The following is a 17,192-nucleotide window of genomic DNA, read 5'->3' on the forward strand; positions in this document are numbered from 1 at the left end:
CAAACCAGTCTTGGTGGTGATGATGCACTGAAGACAGGAGTCGAGCATAGCTGACTTTATTTCATCCAACTGGTTTGAAATTGAATTGGATGTGTGGACATTTTCCAGATTGGTTGTGAACTGAACTGGAATCCCTCTCCTTGGTTGGGCGGCTTTAGTGCCAGGATATTGACCTTCACCCTTTGGGACTTTTGGGTTTTATAATGTCTTATTGTTCTGTTGATAATGACTGTCGGCTTAACATCATGATGCACTGTTAAACAAGCATCAGCCCTCTGCATGGATTGAGTGATGCAGACATTACTTAAAGAAGCTCCAAAGAATATCTAATTTGAGATTAACCAATATGGAGACAAAATACTTCTCCATACCCATCCAAACCATGCTTCACCAACACGTTTTTGAAAAGCTCAGTAAATTATTCTATAACAACACACACATTAAACAAATTGAGAGTAAACCAAGTGGGGGTACAAAAACAAACCAGTGATTTTTTTTGTCAACACACACCTACAAAAATACTGAATGATATCATGGTGACTAATCTAATTACCCAGAACTATCAGACATTAATGAACCTTTAAAACTGAACTCACAAACAGCATTAAAAACAATGAAAAGAAAGATCATTGCTAAATGCTCTCTACCAATATACTAAACAGTAATCAACAATGTACGTTGAGTCTATGAAAGTAGTTCAGAAATTTCTCCAGCCCTGTGTAGACTGATTGGTGGAGGTGCTTGGGGGACAAAATGGCTGTGAGAGGTGAAGCAGCTGCATGCAGCTCCCTAATGAATTCTTGTATTCAGGGAAATTTCTTAGAGAGAAAGAAAGTCAAAACCCACTGTACTGACGCGGATACCATATAATGCTCAATTAGGGACTGTTTCCTAACAGAGATGGCATCTATCCCCCACTGTAGGCTGAGCATGTCAGCATTTTAGCAACAGCAGTGGCAGGCTGGGAAGGAAGCCTATCAATATTTCCTCTAAATCTAAACCCCTGATGTCATGGGATCAATGGACTACAACCATAGTCCATGCCATGGAAGGGCTCACTCTCCACAATGATGGTTTGGCAACTATGGCCATAGTTCATTTTAAGAATTTTAGAAATTGTCATACAGTACCCCCAGCTTGAGGTATCCTCACAATCTCCAAGTTCCAACAGTGATGCCAGATGCCTAGTTTTGGGCATTCTTATTGTCCCTCTGGCTTGCATGGCCCTCCTGCTATTCCTAATTGGACAAGACTCTCAGAAATGGCTGTAATTGATCAGCTCCAGGAAATCTGTGTGGTTACGTGGGTCTTGCGACACCCTTGGCCTCAAGACTTGCACGTGATGGAAATTTCAGCATGTAATTTCAACAGCAGCTTAATTTGGAACAAGCCGTTTGAACTTTTATTGGGATAAGAAGGAAAAAATGTCATTCAATATTTTGTGCCGACTTAAGTGGAACGAGAAAGGTTAATTTTAAAAAGCATGAAATTTTACAAGCCAGATATTTTAAAAAGATGTTGCAAAGAGAGAGTTACTATTTGAGGATTTAGAATAAAAATGGTTCCACTGTATTGCTGTCACAAAAATTGTTTCCATCTGCTGTGACAGAATACCAAACATGTTTTCTGTATATAATACCAGTTATATTAAATCCATAATGCTCATTAGGTTTATATAGAAACGTCCAAACATCTACTGATAAACAAGTTGTTTTATGCGACTTGGAACAATCATACAAAAATTTTGATCTATAAGTGCCAAAATTATAAAAAGACCTACAACTGCTTATTATTTCCCAGTGGTTAAAAAAACAAGGGCCCAGAAACAGAATAAAAGAACAGAAAACACATGGTCTATCTCTACTTCTCTTTGGCAGTGAAATAACTTTTCCTTTTACAATATGAGTTCTATTTTGTTGATTTAAAACATATTAATCTCCTGTAATATATTTTGGCATTTCACAGGAACGTAGAAGGTAATTTTAAAACAGACTCACAATGCTCAATTCTTTTTATTAAAAGGAATGTCTCACTTCAATGTAAATTAGACAAATGCTAACAAGTCTCTGTTAACACCATCTGCATATTATTTATCAAAAAAAAAGCATTTTACCAAAAATTATTATTCATTTTCAGGTGTGTATTAAGTTTTCCATTTCATAGTTTGACTCTGGTTATATATAGGATATCAGATTGATAAAGTATAATCAAAATGTCACATGCCACATAAACTCAAAGATATGTACTTTTAATGGTTCTCTGTTGTGTAAGGAAAACATAAAATGCAACCTAATAACTTTCTTGAGCGTAACATGAATTACATGGAAGTAGACGCATGGACAAATCAGAATATGCATATTTTAAAAGAGGCCTACTGCTTGCTTGAAGGATAGTTATAAAGTTTCTTTAAAGTTCTGCTGAAAAATGGTTATGGAATTTATTCAATGATTAACATTGGAAATTAATACTTGTGGTTGAAACAAAGAAGAGCAGCATAATCTAAATTCCCATGACCACTTATTCCTCCTCCTATTCCACGGTAATATTGAACATAATTTCCATCAGGACAGAAGTTTTTCCAAATCAGTATGAGCTGTGTCATCATGTAAAATCATGTCTCCATATTTCCATAGCCAAAAATCTACTTCAATAAATTCTTGCCAGTATTAGCAAAAAAACTGGAAGTTTAGCACATTACAGTATTAGACTCAATATTAGCTTAGACTGCAATTAAGATGCAATATTTGTATAATGCAATTAGCATGGCCTGCACACAAATTTTGAGAGAAGTACTTTAGTTCAATAAAATTTGTACACTTATCATAAACAAACAAGATAATCTATTCATTGTGCATTTTACTTACCAACCAAAACTGCAGTGCCAAAAATTCTGCCATTCTTTTCAAGGATTTCATGCATTCTCAACTGACATGTTGCAATTGTTTCATAGTCTGTGCCATATGCTAGTTGTACCTCTAGTTTTACTGTGTTTTTCTGTAAATACTGTAGGAAGACGTCGTCTACTCGGACAACGTACTGAGATGTGAAGTCAAATACTGGCTGTAGTCCATGTATTACAGGAGTGGACTGGAGTTCATAGTCATAGAATGCATAGGTACAAAAAGTAGCAGGTTCTTGCTCTCCAAAAGTCTTAACAGCTTCAGGAGAGAAGATCACTTTGCTGATCTGGATCTCAAATAAATTTTCTCCACGCTCTAAATGGACAGTTTCATCAATTTCATCAACTTCATCATCGGTTGTTATTTCTGTTTTGAATTTGAATTGTTTGGTGCCATAGGCTATGTCTTTGAGCTGGGCTGAAATAGATGAAAACAGATGCAATTTTTCCTTATTTTCCATTAAAGCAACAGAGGACAAGATTTTCTCTATGAGGAAAACAGATGGTCTAGAATATAAACATCATTGTTATCAGTTTTTTTTTAACAAGTTCTTCAGTACAGAAGATTGAAACTAGCTCTGCAAATTCCGAGAATATGAACTGCTCAGCATGCAGGGATTACAACTTGACATTTATTCTGGGATAAATCAGATGAAACACTGCATACCAAAGGTCTTTTTAACACACAGTAGGGACATCTTAATTAAAACTTCCAACAGGAAATTACTATGATGCTGGTCTGCTAATGATACTGCCTTTAAAAAGGTAGTTAACCCATAGTATACTCAAAATGGTGCGGGTACCAAAATGGACAAAAAAAAGAATTTCGTCACCAAAAGTGGGAACATAATTTTTTTCTAAAACATTCAAAAAACAATGTGTAATAAATATATATTAAAAGCATAATACTTAAATGCAACCTGGTGTCACAGAGTTGTAAGATTCTTTTTCCACATTGCAGTAGATACTCTTGATTTGTTATGCAAAATTGTAAGCAGGTTCTTTATACATGCTTTTATTGCTTTATAACATATATTGTGCTGAGGAAATCTTCCCTCAGAGTGAATTCCCAAACTTGATTGGTCTGAGAAAAGATAGACGCAATGAAGAAACCAAGCATCTTTCTGTCACAAAGAAAGAAATCATCAGGTAACTTATGTTGGGTATTAGAGTGGATAATCTACTGTTGGCGGAAGTCTAGGTTTCTTATTTATCTCACAGCAAGTGAATAGCTGAAAGTCGTGGTTAATTATGGAATTACATGTAGTAACTTGATTGGCCACTGCAAAGAAAACAATTATACTTTCGTGCAAGTTATTTTCTGCTTTGTAGTTATTTCTACAATGCTTTCATAAGCATTACTTTGATACTTCTTGCAGTTGGCTTTAATACTTTCTTTTAGTACTTGTTTTCATAAGCTGCAAATTTAAAGAGTGATGAATTACCAATCCAGTTATTTACTCAGAAACCCAGTATAATTATGTATATGAAATATCTAAATAAGGCTAATAATTATGCACAAGGTTTTAAAAATAAGTAAAGGAGATAAAATTTATTTTCATGCAAAATAGGCTACCAAATTCCATTGTGCCCATTTTTCTCCATTGGTATAGGTCTATTTCATTTCCATTTGCTCCGTTCTTTTTGCCCTTGGTGAGATTCTCAGTCTGGGCTCTGACAATTCACCTAAATTTTACAAATAAAAGAATAGGAAGTCCTGCAGAGTGAGTTACATAGTAAATCAATCTTCAGAGTGCTGCAACCATTTATGTTTATATTGTGGTTTGATGGCTTACATTTTCTAAACGCAAGTTTTATAATTCCCTCAAAAGCATTCATTACATTCAACAGCAGATAGCCTGCAGTGAAAGTGTACAAAGAACTGTAAGTGTGATGTGGGACTTACTTAACTTTGATGTATATGACACAGAATATCCGATACTTAGCTATCGTCTTGAGAGATACTTTTTCCCATTCCTGCATGGATCCCACGACTGCTGCAGCAAAGAGACTCTGGCTATTGGATCTTGAATTATTCAGATTTTATTTATAAGCAGCATTTTTGCTTGTAAAAGGAACAATTTATTTACCCTGCCAATTATATTCATAGATAGGTGGGGATTTTAAGGGCTCCTGTTTGGCAAAAGTGGGATTATAGCTGGCTAAATATGCATTTACAGCTTCACATTAGGCAAATACCCCTAGTCCACAGCTGGGAGGCCAAGTGCCTACTTTGCTTGTGTAGTAAACCCTGTGAAAGCTGCGTTAATTATACTGCCAAGATACACATGAAAAGCATTGATTAATTAAGTACCAAGGCCATTTATAAAGAGGACAGAATAGAAGGACATTAGTGGGGCCCCCTTGTGGTGCAGAGGTAGAGTCCCTAGGTCTGGACCAGGAGGCTTGGGTTCAAGTCCCACTTGCTCCTGAGGTGTATAATTACATCTGAACAGGTTGATTCGAAAAATAGGTTAAAAAAAATTGAGAAGGACATTGGTGATGCAGTGGCAATGTCCCTATCTCGGAGCCAGGAAGGCTGGGTGCAAGTCCCACCTGCTCAGTCATATGTCATAACATCTCTGAATAGGTGATTAGAAAATATCTATAAACAGAGGTCTGCAAGAGACCATTTGTAATTCAATCATTTACAGTGTTTTTTATTGGGGGTTGTTGCGGTGCAGAGGTAACGTCCCCACTTCTGAGCCCGGAGATCTGGGATCGAGTCCCAGCTGCTCCAAAAGTGTGTCATAACATCTTTGAATAGGTTGATTAGAAAATATCTACATTCTGTAAATAAACCAATAATCAATAAACGGGTTTAAGTCTGGTTTCATACTGCAGACCTGGCTTGGGATCCAAGCATCAAGCTCTTTGTGGGTGTGAATCAGGGTCCAATGACATGCATAGGGCCTCGATTCTCATTTTAGGGCTCAAGCAGCCAAAGCATGTACCAGGCAGTTTCAGCTGATGCTCTAACTGGAAAGGAAACACATTTGTTTATTTTCCATATGGGCAGAAGCAGAAGTGCTATTCTAGGCTGCAAACAGTCAACCCTGGATGTTGCTTCACGGACTTCCCCACTTTTGTGAAGGACATCTCTCCACCGTGCAGGCTGTCTGGTATTGCAGCAGCATGGTATGGTGGGGGGCCATTTCAATACTCTTGTTTTCAATCAGGAGCCTGATGGTCATTTATTAGTCAGAACTGGTCCTCTGAAAATTGCAGAGTCAAAGTAACTTCTCCATATTATCTCAAATTTACTTTCTTCGGCAATGTACAAAATTAAATGATATATTTTACAGAAACTGCATTGATTATAGATTGAAATATGTCCAACACTGACACAAGGATTTTTTTTTTTTTTAAAAATGAATTGACGATACTAGTACAGAATCTATACAATTTTACAGGTCATCTAGGGGGCAGGGAACATAGTTGTACTTTACCGAAACAAAATGGTTATATTTAGAATCAAACATAGTTTTATACACGAGACTGCTTTCAAAACGTTGTTTGCTCATACCTTCAAGTTTTCTGATTCGATTGGCCCTAATGTCAAGCAGCTGTGCATATTGTTCCAGTTTAATCTCGTATTCTCGGTTATTATCTTCCATCTTCTGTGTCACAGTATCAACTTCACTCTAAAGTTGAAACAATAGGCCAACAGGTAAAATACCACATTGTCTTTGATTATACTCGTGAAATGTATGGTCAAAATATTACTCAAAAAATAAACTATGCTTTAAGATACTACTTCGCAGCAGCCTCTGGCACAATTCTAATTCCAATGTTCACAAGAGACTTACTGAGCATAAAATTTGAACACATTCAACTTTCATTGTGATTATCCATGTCTTTACATTTCTTTAATTTTTAAGAGCATTTAATTCAAGATTATTGTGAACAGTATTGTCATAACTGTAGAGTGCAGATTATCAATTTTGAGCTTGTTAGCACGAGTGGGGAAATCTCCTGGCACACTGTACTTGCTTCAGGAGAAACTGCCCCAGGATTCAGCTGCTTGCTGCAGAGGTGAGGGTAGGGGTGCAGGTACAGGATGGAATTGGCCTCTTCACCCCGGATGCATAATACAGGCAGCCAAAAGGTCTACAAAGTGCTGAGCCAGGCTGCTTCAAAGGTCTGCCCTGGATCCTTGGGAATTTGTCCCTATTGTAAGTTTATATGTTAGGTCATCCAGCCATACCCCAACCATGCCAATCTATTTCACATGTCAACACGTGCCACTCAATGGCCCTCATACTTTAAATGCCAAGTCACGGTCCCCAACCACCTCCCCATGGGCATTCATATCTCCTATGCCGACTCACGTTCTCCACATATCCCAAATGGACAGATATATACCCATCATGTCAACCCATTCATCCCTTTCCCTTTCCCACAGGCTCTAATACCCTCAATACAATTCATTTCAATACATGCCAATCCACCTACCATCTTGTTTTCCTCTTATTCCTGCTATTCCAACTAACCTAGATTCACACTGGCAAAACTCAAAAACCAAGCTGAGATGAAATAAAATAAAGTTCTAAATATCTAAATATCAATTACAGCCTTCAAAATATTTTTAAAAATCTTGCCATTATGAGTGCTGATTCAAAAATTCTAAATCCCCTCAAAAAATTAATGGCTTATTAAAAAAAATAGATTTTTATTTATAACTCCACAACAAAAACAGCTAGTTCCTTAATAGCCTTGTTTAGCTGTCAATCAAACTGAATTTAGGATCCCACTCTCAAGTATAATAGGTTGTTAAAAGCAACCAAGCAAAATAATGACAAAGATAACCCCTTAGGGTAATGTCAACAAACAGCTACTGTAATTGCTGGACTGGGTATTTTTCAGACCCTTACTGAGGCGGAGTCGTTATTTTGGTTTGAAATGGTTGGGGATTTGAGTAACTTCATAGCTTGACTGTTTTGAAGATCTTTTCAACCCTTCAAGACCACTTACATCTTCTAAATATTTATAAATCCCACACTGCAGGTTAAAAGCCTTGATTCAATGAAAATGGGGTCTATTTAAACTCTGAACTACATTCAAATGGCCCTGTGTTTTGAATCCTTGTATGTATGATTCCTGCCTTTCCCCTTCTTTGTACTGGTGAAAATAGGATCTGTCAGAAATTGAGCTTGGACTTCTGATACAGTCCCTCCTGCCATTTTGGCAGGTTCAATATATCACCATGATGTTTCCAAAAATCCAGCCATTCAACCAATCTCAACTACAGCTGCAAGTGAATTTGATTTTTCTCCCCACAATAAAATTTATAAATTTTGGCATTAAGCCAAATGACTGTCAAGTCATTCAGTTTTTTGGTGAGATAATGCTAGTTCTGACATAATTGTAGAATTAATTAATTTAATTAGAATCACAGAATCTCTACAGTGTGGAAGCAGGCCATTCAGCCAATTAAGTCCACACTGAACCCCCCAGCAGCATCCTACCCAGACATACCTCTTCTAGACCTATATCCCTGCATTTCACATGGCTAATCTACCTAGCCTGCACGACCACGGACACTATGGGCAATTTAGCACAGCCAATCCACATAACCTGCACATCTTTGGACAGTGGGAGGAAACTGGAGCACTTGGAGGAAGCCCTCACAGGCGTGAGGAGAATGTGCAAACTCCATACTGTCAGTTGCTTAAAGGTGGGATTGAACCCGTGTCCCTGGTGCTGTGCAGCAGCAATGCTAACTACTGAGCCACTACACCACTCTGTATAATATCAACTGTTACTAACAACAGGATGATACCAAAAAAAAAGTTTTGAAAATAATTTTGAATGGAACAAGAATGAAAAACAGGGATGTCATATAAAATAAGTGTGAAGGTTGGTTACATTACACTCAGGGTACTGTACTCTGTTCTGTTCTCCTTGTTACAGAAAGGATATACATGCATTGGAAAAGTACATAACTAAATACAAATATTATACCAGAACTGAGAGAATATTACTATCAGCCATGGCAGAACAGACTGCTGGAAAAGAGAAGTCTGATTCGTGCCCTAATAGAGATCTTTAAAATTATAAAAATTTCAATGTACAAAAAGTGTTTTCATCTATGAGGAAATCCAAAATTAGAGGCCATAAATACAAGACAATCATTAATAAGTCCATCAAGGATTTCAGAAGAAACTTCTTCACACAAAGATTGAGAGTGAGCACAGAATGAGTGAGTAAATTGAATTAAGGAAATGAACATTGTGGATGCTGAAACATTGAATGTATTCAAGAAGTGTCTAGATATAGCACTTGGGACGATTGGGATCAAAGGTTATGGGAAGAAAGCAGGATTAGGCTATTGAGTTTGATGATCAGCCATGACTGTGATGAATGGTGGAGCAGGCTTGAAGGCCAAATGGCCTCCTCCTGCTTCTACCTTCTATGTTTCTATGTATAGCAAGCTGGACGTGTACTTAAGGGAAAAAGGATTAGATGGTAATGCCATGGGTGGGGCTAACTATTTGGGGGGGGGGGGGGTGGGGGGGGGGGGGGGGGGGCGGGGGGAGTGGGTGTGGGTGGTGGTAGAGGACATTAGATGGGAGGAGGCTGGTATGGAGCATACGCACTGGCATAGCCCAGCTAGGGAAATGGCCAGTTTGTTGCACTTTCCATTTAATTCTATGTAAGTCATTTGTTGATAAAAGAATAAACTTACGATTATGCTATGCTAAAAATCTGATCAGTGCTTCTGTGTTAGCGAGCAATGTAAATATGAAAAGGTACTTCAAAGGAGAAATACATAGCAAGGTTAATTTGAGTTCATTTGAATACTGTTTATAACTGAATTAGAACATGTTTTTCAGACATTTATCCTTTTAATAAAAAAGTAAATAAGGAATCTCTATTCTGCCCACAGGAATCACAAATGTTAATTATATATTTACACAGGAATGAAAATTCAAGGAAAAGCAGCCTGAAAATTTATAATTTTACGTAATTTAGTGTCTCACAAGCCCTGCCACTATACAACCTGGAGCTAAGATGAAATGAAGGGCTCACGCCATTTATGACTTTTCTTCTTTCCTGTGTGAAGGGATCCATGCCTTTGCTTAATGATCCAGTGGGAAGATCTGAAAGCTGAATACAGGTCTAAATTTCTCTCCAACACACAATTCAAGTATACCTGTTGTTATATCTGGGACAATCTTAAATTCATAATGTGCATCCACTGTATGGAACAGCCTATTGAAACATTTTAGATGGCTTGAAATCCTTCGATGAATTTTTTTTTGGCAAAATCCTCATTGCATTGAGAATTTTTTGAAGGATTTGTCACTGCTTGGCCCTAGCAAGTTCTCTTGCTCTATCTTACAAACTGGCCTCATCGCTACGATGCTCCTATGACACCTTAGGATGTCAAAGGATGCTGCTCATCTCTCAAAGGATGTGACTTTACCTGATCGAAGAGTGACAAAGGCACTAAAGCAGACATTTTAAGATTCATGTAAGGTTATTAGAACAAAAGGCACAGGAGCAGAAGTAGGTCATTCAGCCCATTGAGTCTGGTCTGCCATTCAATAAAATCATGGCTGATCTAATTATCCTCAACTCCATTTTCTTGCATTTTCCCCATAACCTTTGATTCCCTTACTGATTAAAAATCTATCTTTCTCAGCCTTGAATGTACTTAATGACCCAGACTCTATGGCAAAGATTTCCATAGATTCACTAGCCTGAGGGAAGAAATTCCTCCTCTTCTCTGTCTCAAATGTGCGACGCCTTATTCTGAGATTATGCCCTCTGGTCCAAAAGGGGATAGATTTTTCCACATCTACCCCATCATGTCTCTGAAAAATCTTACGTGTTTCACTAAGTTCTTCTAAATTCCAATGGCTACAGGGCTAATCTATTTGACCTCTCCTCATTAGACAGTCCCTCCCTACTAGTGAAACTTCTCTCGACAGCCTCCAATGCCAGTATATCTTTTCTTAGGTAAGAGGTCCAAAACTGTTCCAAGAATTCCAGCTATAGTCTGTCTAGTGCCTTGTATACTTTTAGCAAAACCTCCCTACTTTTATACCTTTGCAGTTGAATGGTGGAGTCGACTTGATGGGCTGAATGGCCTACTTCTGCTCCTATGTCTTATGGTCTTATTGTACTGATGAATGAGGTCACTCTTGCTCAATTGGCAATGGAGAAAATGGAGACATCAATTTACAGCCACTGGACATTGATAAGTTCAGTACAGTATTTGATTTTTATTTGATTTGACTTATTGCAGTCACATGTATGCATATTTCCAGGACACTTCCTGAACCAATCCGATCACAAAAGACTTTTAATTAATCATTTTTACTTACAAACTGTCACAGAACTAGATGAAATGAAAACGTGTAGAGGAAACAGGAAAATCACACAGGAGTTGTGTCAGAATATTGGGTGAATTGGACTGTTTTCCAGGTAAAAACACCAGCATGTAAACCTGGTCAATATATCCTAGCAGAAATATATCGCAAGACAGCAGGGTCATATGAGGATACCCTTGAATTTAAAAAATGAACAGAAGCCAAACATAACACATACATTTCCGCAGGTGATGCTTGAAATATATCACCCGAGTCAACAGAATGTATGAAATGAAAATTTGTTTTAAAACATAAACTGCACTTTTAAAATGGAAAATATATCTGTACTAACTTCATGGTCACTTGCTCAATTCAGAAACAAATAGTAAGTAACACTAATCTTTGTTTACATGTTTGGGGACTTCAGTTTTCAATGATAAAGTTATTTTTCACACAAGATACAAAACATCATAACACATCATCTATCTGAGCAACAGTTAAATTGATTGTCTTATTTAATTTTAAATGTATTTCTTATTCCTTTAAAGTGTACATCTTCCTCTTCAATAGAATTGTTACAAAAAGAACTGGATTCCTGAGTTTCATTATTCATATAAACAAACATCATTCATATTCAGCAAGAACCCCATTAAGTTTGCTGTTTTCATGATGACGCTTGAATTCAGTTATCTTATCTCTTAGATACATGATATTTAATATAGTGCATCACTGATGGGATTCTGCAAAGAGAAAATTGAACCCTAAAATAAATTACATTTTATCATAAGAATAGTTACAACTGAAGATGATTTTCATTCCCTTTCATACCGCTTATAGATCAGGTTGACTGCAGAAAGTCAAAAGAGATGATTAATATGCCTAGTTTCTAATATCCACACCTGTATAATCTGTCCAAAATCTCTTAAGAAATAATCCAAACTCATTACAAACAATTTTCACATAACTAAATTATTGTTTTTTTTGCTATATAGCAATTTTATATGCTATCCAGTGTAATAACAAGGAAGCTGGTTTTTCATTATTAAAGCAACAGCTGCAACTTGTAATTTAATGTTGCATTCAATTCTCATTTCATTCGGAAAAATTACCATACTTTCTCTTAATTGCTTTCTTAAAAATGTTCTGGTTCAGAACACAAGCTATAGCTGCACTATAAATTACACAAAAACTAACACCTTGAATATGTGCATTTTGCAGCTATTAGCAATAGTCAGATCTATTTTCCATTCATCTGTAAGTGTAGAAAATCAGCAGCATTTTTAAGGCTTTTTAATATATTCCAAATTACCACTTTTAAATGGTAATTGCTTCCACATTCACCACAATATGTGGCAGTCACACTTCTCAAGCTCTTCTCCTAGCCACAATTGATTATATCAGCCACTGTGAAAATATAGACTGCGTTGATGGAAAATTGATTTGTTTTGCAACTAACTTCAGGCATTTGTTCTTTGTTTCCCCAATTTGTCATCGAGGGGGTGTAAAACAGAAACTTGTTTGCTGTCTGTCGAAACTTATTATAATGTTTGAATGAAATGAATGAAATATTCTATTCTAAATAAAAAACAAGAAACAAAATCTGTATTGAAGCTCTGTAAATCATGTGATCTTTGTATTCTGTGGATAGGCAATTCAGTATTTGCAAAATGTCCAATTCAAAGAAATCCAGCAACACATCTTAATTTATGTCGCTCTTAATAGCAGGCCTGATTTTCATCACCTTGGCAACCAAAATAGAGTAGAAGATCAGACTTTATCAGCAATGGTGGATTGGTGGAAACCCACAGCCCGCAAAGATGAGAAACAATGTTGACCTTTTGGTGATCAGGCAGTTTTTCGCTGGAATTAGGAATGAGGAGGAAGATGTCCCAGGCTTCACGCTGGGGAAACATCTCCTGGACTCCCAGAGGGAAGAGTGCCCATAGGAAAGGTTGTGTTGTTTGTCAGGAAAATGAGGGCAATGATCAGTGGTGGCTTTGCAGGGAGAGGAGGGGCAAGGAGTTTGGAAGCAAGGGTATGTAGTGATTGTAATGAGGTTAGCCAGGCGGATCTCATAGAATATAAATTCCCTGATTAGATCTGTTAATCTGGTCCAATTAGGGAGAGCTGGCTGACAAATAAGGAGTATGAGACACCCTGTTCATTCTGAGTGCTGGCTCTGAGGGAGGTAGAATAGTGTCAAAGACTCTCCATGTGTAAATAAATGGTGACAGTGACAGGATACTGGCCTCTGCAGAGTTATTCCAGGGCAGTGGACTGCCTCTTAGTGGCCAGCCTCCTGCCCACGTCCAGTCCTTCAATCATGCATAGAATGACAGACCCCACTCCTTTCCCTCAAGCTCCTGACTCTTACCCTGCCACAAACTGACAGCCTGCTTACATTGGTTATCCAATCAGCTAGACTGTTTAATTCTCTTCTCTGTTTGGAATTGAAATAATTGGAACCCAGGCAGGAAGATGCTCTGAGTGGTCATTAATTGACCACTTAAAGGCCTTAATTGGCAGGGAGGCAGGAAGGTGGGGCTTGGATCAATCTGTCCAAAACATAGTTCTGGTAATGGCAGAAACATGATAGGGTTCTGTTCCTCCATTGCTCAACTGTCCACCTCCAGGCCTGGAAGAGACCACTCAGTATTTCAGGTTGAGATGATCTTTCATGAGAACTGAAGAAAGATAGAAATGTAAGAATTTTTAAGCCACTGGATGTTAGGAGGGGCATGAAGAATAAAACAGAATGTCTATGATAGGGAGGAGGGCTGGGGAACTGAAACAACTGAAGATTTGATGATGCAACAAAGAATTTTTCAAAATTAAGCATGAATGGCTGCACAGTAACTATCTGAATGCAAAATAAAGGGATAGAGGAAGAAACAGGTCAAAACCAACCCATCAAAACCAAACAATAACATAAACAAAATAGTGGAGGTAGAAGTTATTGAACTTTAAAGAGGTTTTTGAACTTTAAAGTGTAAAGTATCAACTCAAAAGATTGTGTTTTTCCTTAAGCTTATGTTGAGCTTCACTGGAACACTGTAGCAGGTCAGGAAGGGAAAGGCCAAAATGGAAGCAAGGTGGAGAATTAAAATGTTACGTGACTCAAAGCTTGGGTCCCACTTGTGGATGGAATAGGTTAGGGTTCAGGTTTTGCAAAGTGATTACCCAGTCTGCTTTTGTTCTCCCCAACACAGAGCCATGAAGGAAGGTGTGCCAAAGGAATTAGGAAGTCATGTTGTCTGTTAGTATCATGCTAAAACAACTATCCACAATTTCTGTGGACGGCACCAGAGCCAGCCACATTTGACTGTGCTAACTCATCATCACAGGGTCTGGAGTGGCAGAGGAGCAGTTTAAGAGTTGTTTCATGCGATTCAAAGGCACTAATTTCTACCATAAAATAGAAATATATACAAGGATATTAATAATCAGTTGTGTTCTGAAACTTGATTGCCTGTTATTCCAAATACGTGATGCTGCTGGCCTTTGCTTTGGAATACCAAAGAATAAACTTCTCCAAGTGTCAGGTCTCAGGTCTCAGGTGTTGTATAAGGCAGTTAGTATTTGAAAGGGCGAACTGAAATCATGAGATAAACTCCATCCATCAGGATATAGGGATTTCTGGCAGGAGCTAACCAATGTTCTACTTTGGTTCCAGCTAAATGCTAACTCCTTGCAGTTAACAACGATGAGCACTCATTGTTAAGTATAATGGAGGACTTACAAAGGAGTCCCAGGGTAAATCAGATGTAATGTAAATCACTATTAATTATTCTGTAATTAATCCATCCTATTTATCAAGGCTGAATGTTCTGTCAAAGTCTTTGTGTGGACATGCTTCCTCACTTGATATCAGTAACTTGGAGTAATACCATTAATATGAATTCGTGTCAGTGAATCCACACAAAGTACCTCTGATGATTCCAGGGGATACAGCCACAACAGATACCATGCTGGCAGAGCTGGTAACTGAAAATTTACCATCAGGCAGCAGCACCTCATCTTACATGGCATCAACAAAGATGCCTGGTGTTCGGCTGCAGACTCACACATGCACAGAAGAGTTTCAATTTGCCCTCCAAATGAGCAAAAACCTTGATTCTTCTGTCTTGGTAAAGGTTATTGATTGATTCGGATGGCCTTTCATGTTTTTCAGAAGCTTGCTAAGTATTTATCCCCTACATATGACACTCGCCTTCAATTTGTCCCTACCCGTCTAAATTGAGTCTATAGTTCTCCGCAATGAGTTGTTGCCCAATATTTGAGTTTGCACCTGGAGTTGTAAATAATTAAGCAGGGGTGAATGATGACACCGTTCTTGCAGCCCAGCTGTTATCACAACTGAACTCATTTCACAGAACACTGCAGCTGGTCTGCAGTTGAGTTCTCTGTGAGAGTGGCAAATCAAAGGAAACTGCATGTAGACTCAACCATTGAAATATACAAATTTAACATCAAATACATTTCTTACTTGAAATATAGATACCTTGAAACATTACTCAAAAAACACAACCTTAATGTTGTGCTCCTTGAAGCAACCCATTTAACGTACATTTCCTAATTAAGCGCAAGAGGACGTGTTACAGGTTTTGGCTTAATTGCTGGTAAGAGCCAACCCAAAAATGGTCTGGCATGTTATTTCAACAGGCTTGCACAAAGCTCAAGCGCATCAATATTGCATTATATATCAATATCTCCTACAGCATAACAATTAGAAGAGCTAACTAACCCCAAAATTAACAAACTAATACCAATATGGTAACCTGATGCGCTGCTCCCTCCTCGTCAACAACTGTCTAGCTATCTATATCTGAGATCACATTATGTGCAACTATGAACGCGTGAACTGTAATGTAGAAGCAATTGTACAATGGGTTTTATGAGAGAATAAATGTCTTGTTTTGATGCCATGGATCAAGATAACTTCTATTTATCAGATAGTGACTCAGACCTATGTTTCTCATCCATCTAAACAAGGCAAAAGAAACTGAATCATTGTCTCCAGAGACATTCTTGCTAACTTGTACATTAGACAACACAGGCCCTTAATTATCATCTTTGGCACCAAAATTCCTGTCATTACATGACCACCAGAACTAGGATGGAATTTGTTATGATGATATAAAATATAGACAACTGATGTTTGAATTCCACCGGGCAATTTAGTACCTAGGACTTTCATGGGCTGAAACTATTTTCAAAAGAAACAAATCACAGATTTCAAAATGGTCAGTGGAGTCTCCTGGTGACGCATAAAATCAATAAAGTCATAAAATCAATTTGCATTAAGGAAAAGACAGTTTCAGCTGAAATTAACAATTTACCCAAGGGCAATGAAACAAGTCAGTTCACGCACCAACCACCTGCCAACCTGAAATGTGGAAGGATCCTCACACCCCAGTTGATTAACACCATTAGGTGAATCTTCTTATGTTGGAGATGAAAAATCACCCACAATTATCAAGCTTGAAAAGCATAACTTCAGCAGATGGAAACTACAAACAGGTTGCTACTTCAAGGGGGTCTCTCTTTGATGAAAGAGAGGAGATGGATTTTTGGATGCAGAACTGAATATTAGCAGAAGAAGCTTTCTTTCTTTGCGTCTCAAGAAGGAAGGCACTTAGTGAACATTTACAGAAAAGAAACATCAGGAAATCAAGAACTTAAAGGATAACTGGAATATTTGCTACAGTTGATGGTCCAAGTCGTCAATTATGGTCTCAAAGACATTTTAATGACTCTAAACTGTATATTCTTTAATCTTCTTTTTGTACTGCACACGATGCCCTTTTAACTTTATATCTGTGTGAGTGCGTATAATGACCAAGTGAATGCATGAAGGCTGCACACTTGATGTTGCATGTTTATGATTTGCTTGGGTTAGCAAGTAATAAACTTGATTTTTTTCACAAACTCAAGAAAACCTTCTAATTTATTCCTCACTGCTTTGGTGTAAATCT

The 17,192-nt window shown here is 37.7% G+C and overlaps 1 protein-coding gene across 2 annotated transcripts in view; it reads right to left on the reverse strand.

Annotated features, from left to right (window-relative positions):
* Positions 1 to 17,192, reverse strand: part of rpgrip1l (RPGRIP1 like) — a 177,721-nt gene that overhangs the window by 88,878 nt on the left and 71,651 nt on the right. For both annotated transcript variants that reach the window (XM_048605887.1, XM_048605888.1), the window contains 2 exons: positions 6,426 to 6,543; positions 2,865 to 3,317 (listed from right to left, as the gene is read on the reverse strand). In XM_048605887.1, coding sequence (XP_048461844.1) covers positions 2,865 to 3,317; positions 6,426 to 6,543 — 571 coding nt within the window. The remainder of the gene's footprint in view (positions 1 to 2,864; positions 3,318 to 6,425; positions 6,544 to 17,192) is intronic.

Source organism: Rhincodon typus, chromosome 15, assembly GCF_021869965.1.
Source record: "Rhincodon typus isolate 14 chromosome 15, sRhiTyp1.1, whole genome shotgun sequence".
Lineage (NCBI taxonomy): Eukaryota > Metazoa > Chordata > Chondrichthyes > Orectolobiformes > Rhincodontidae > Rhincodon > Rhincodon typus.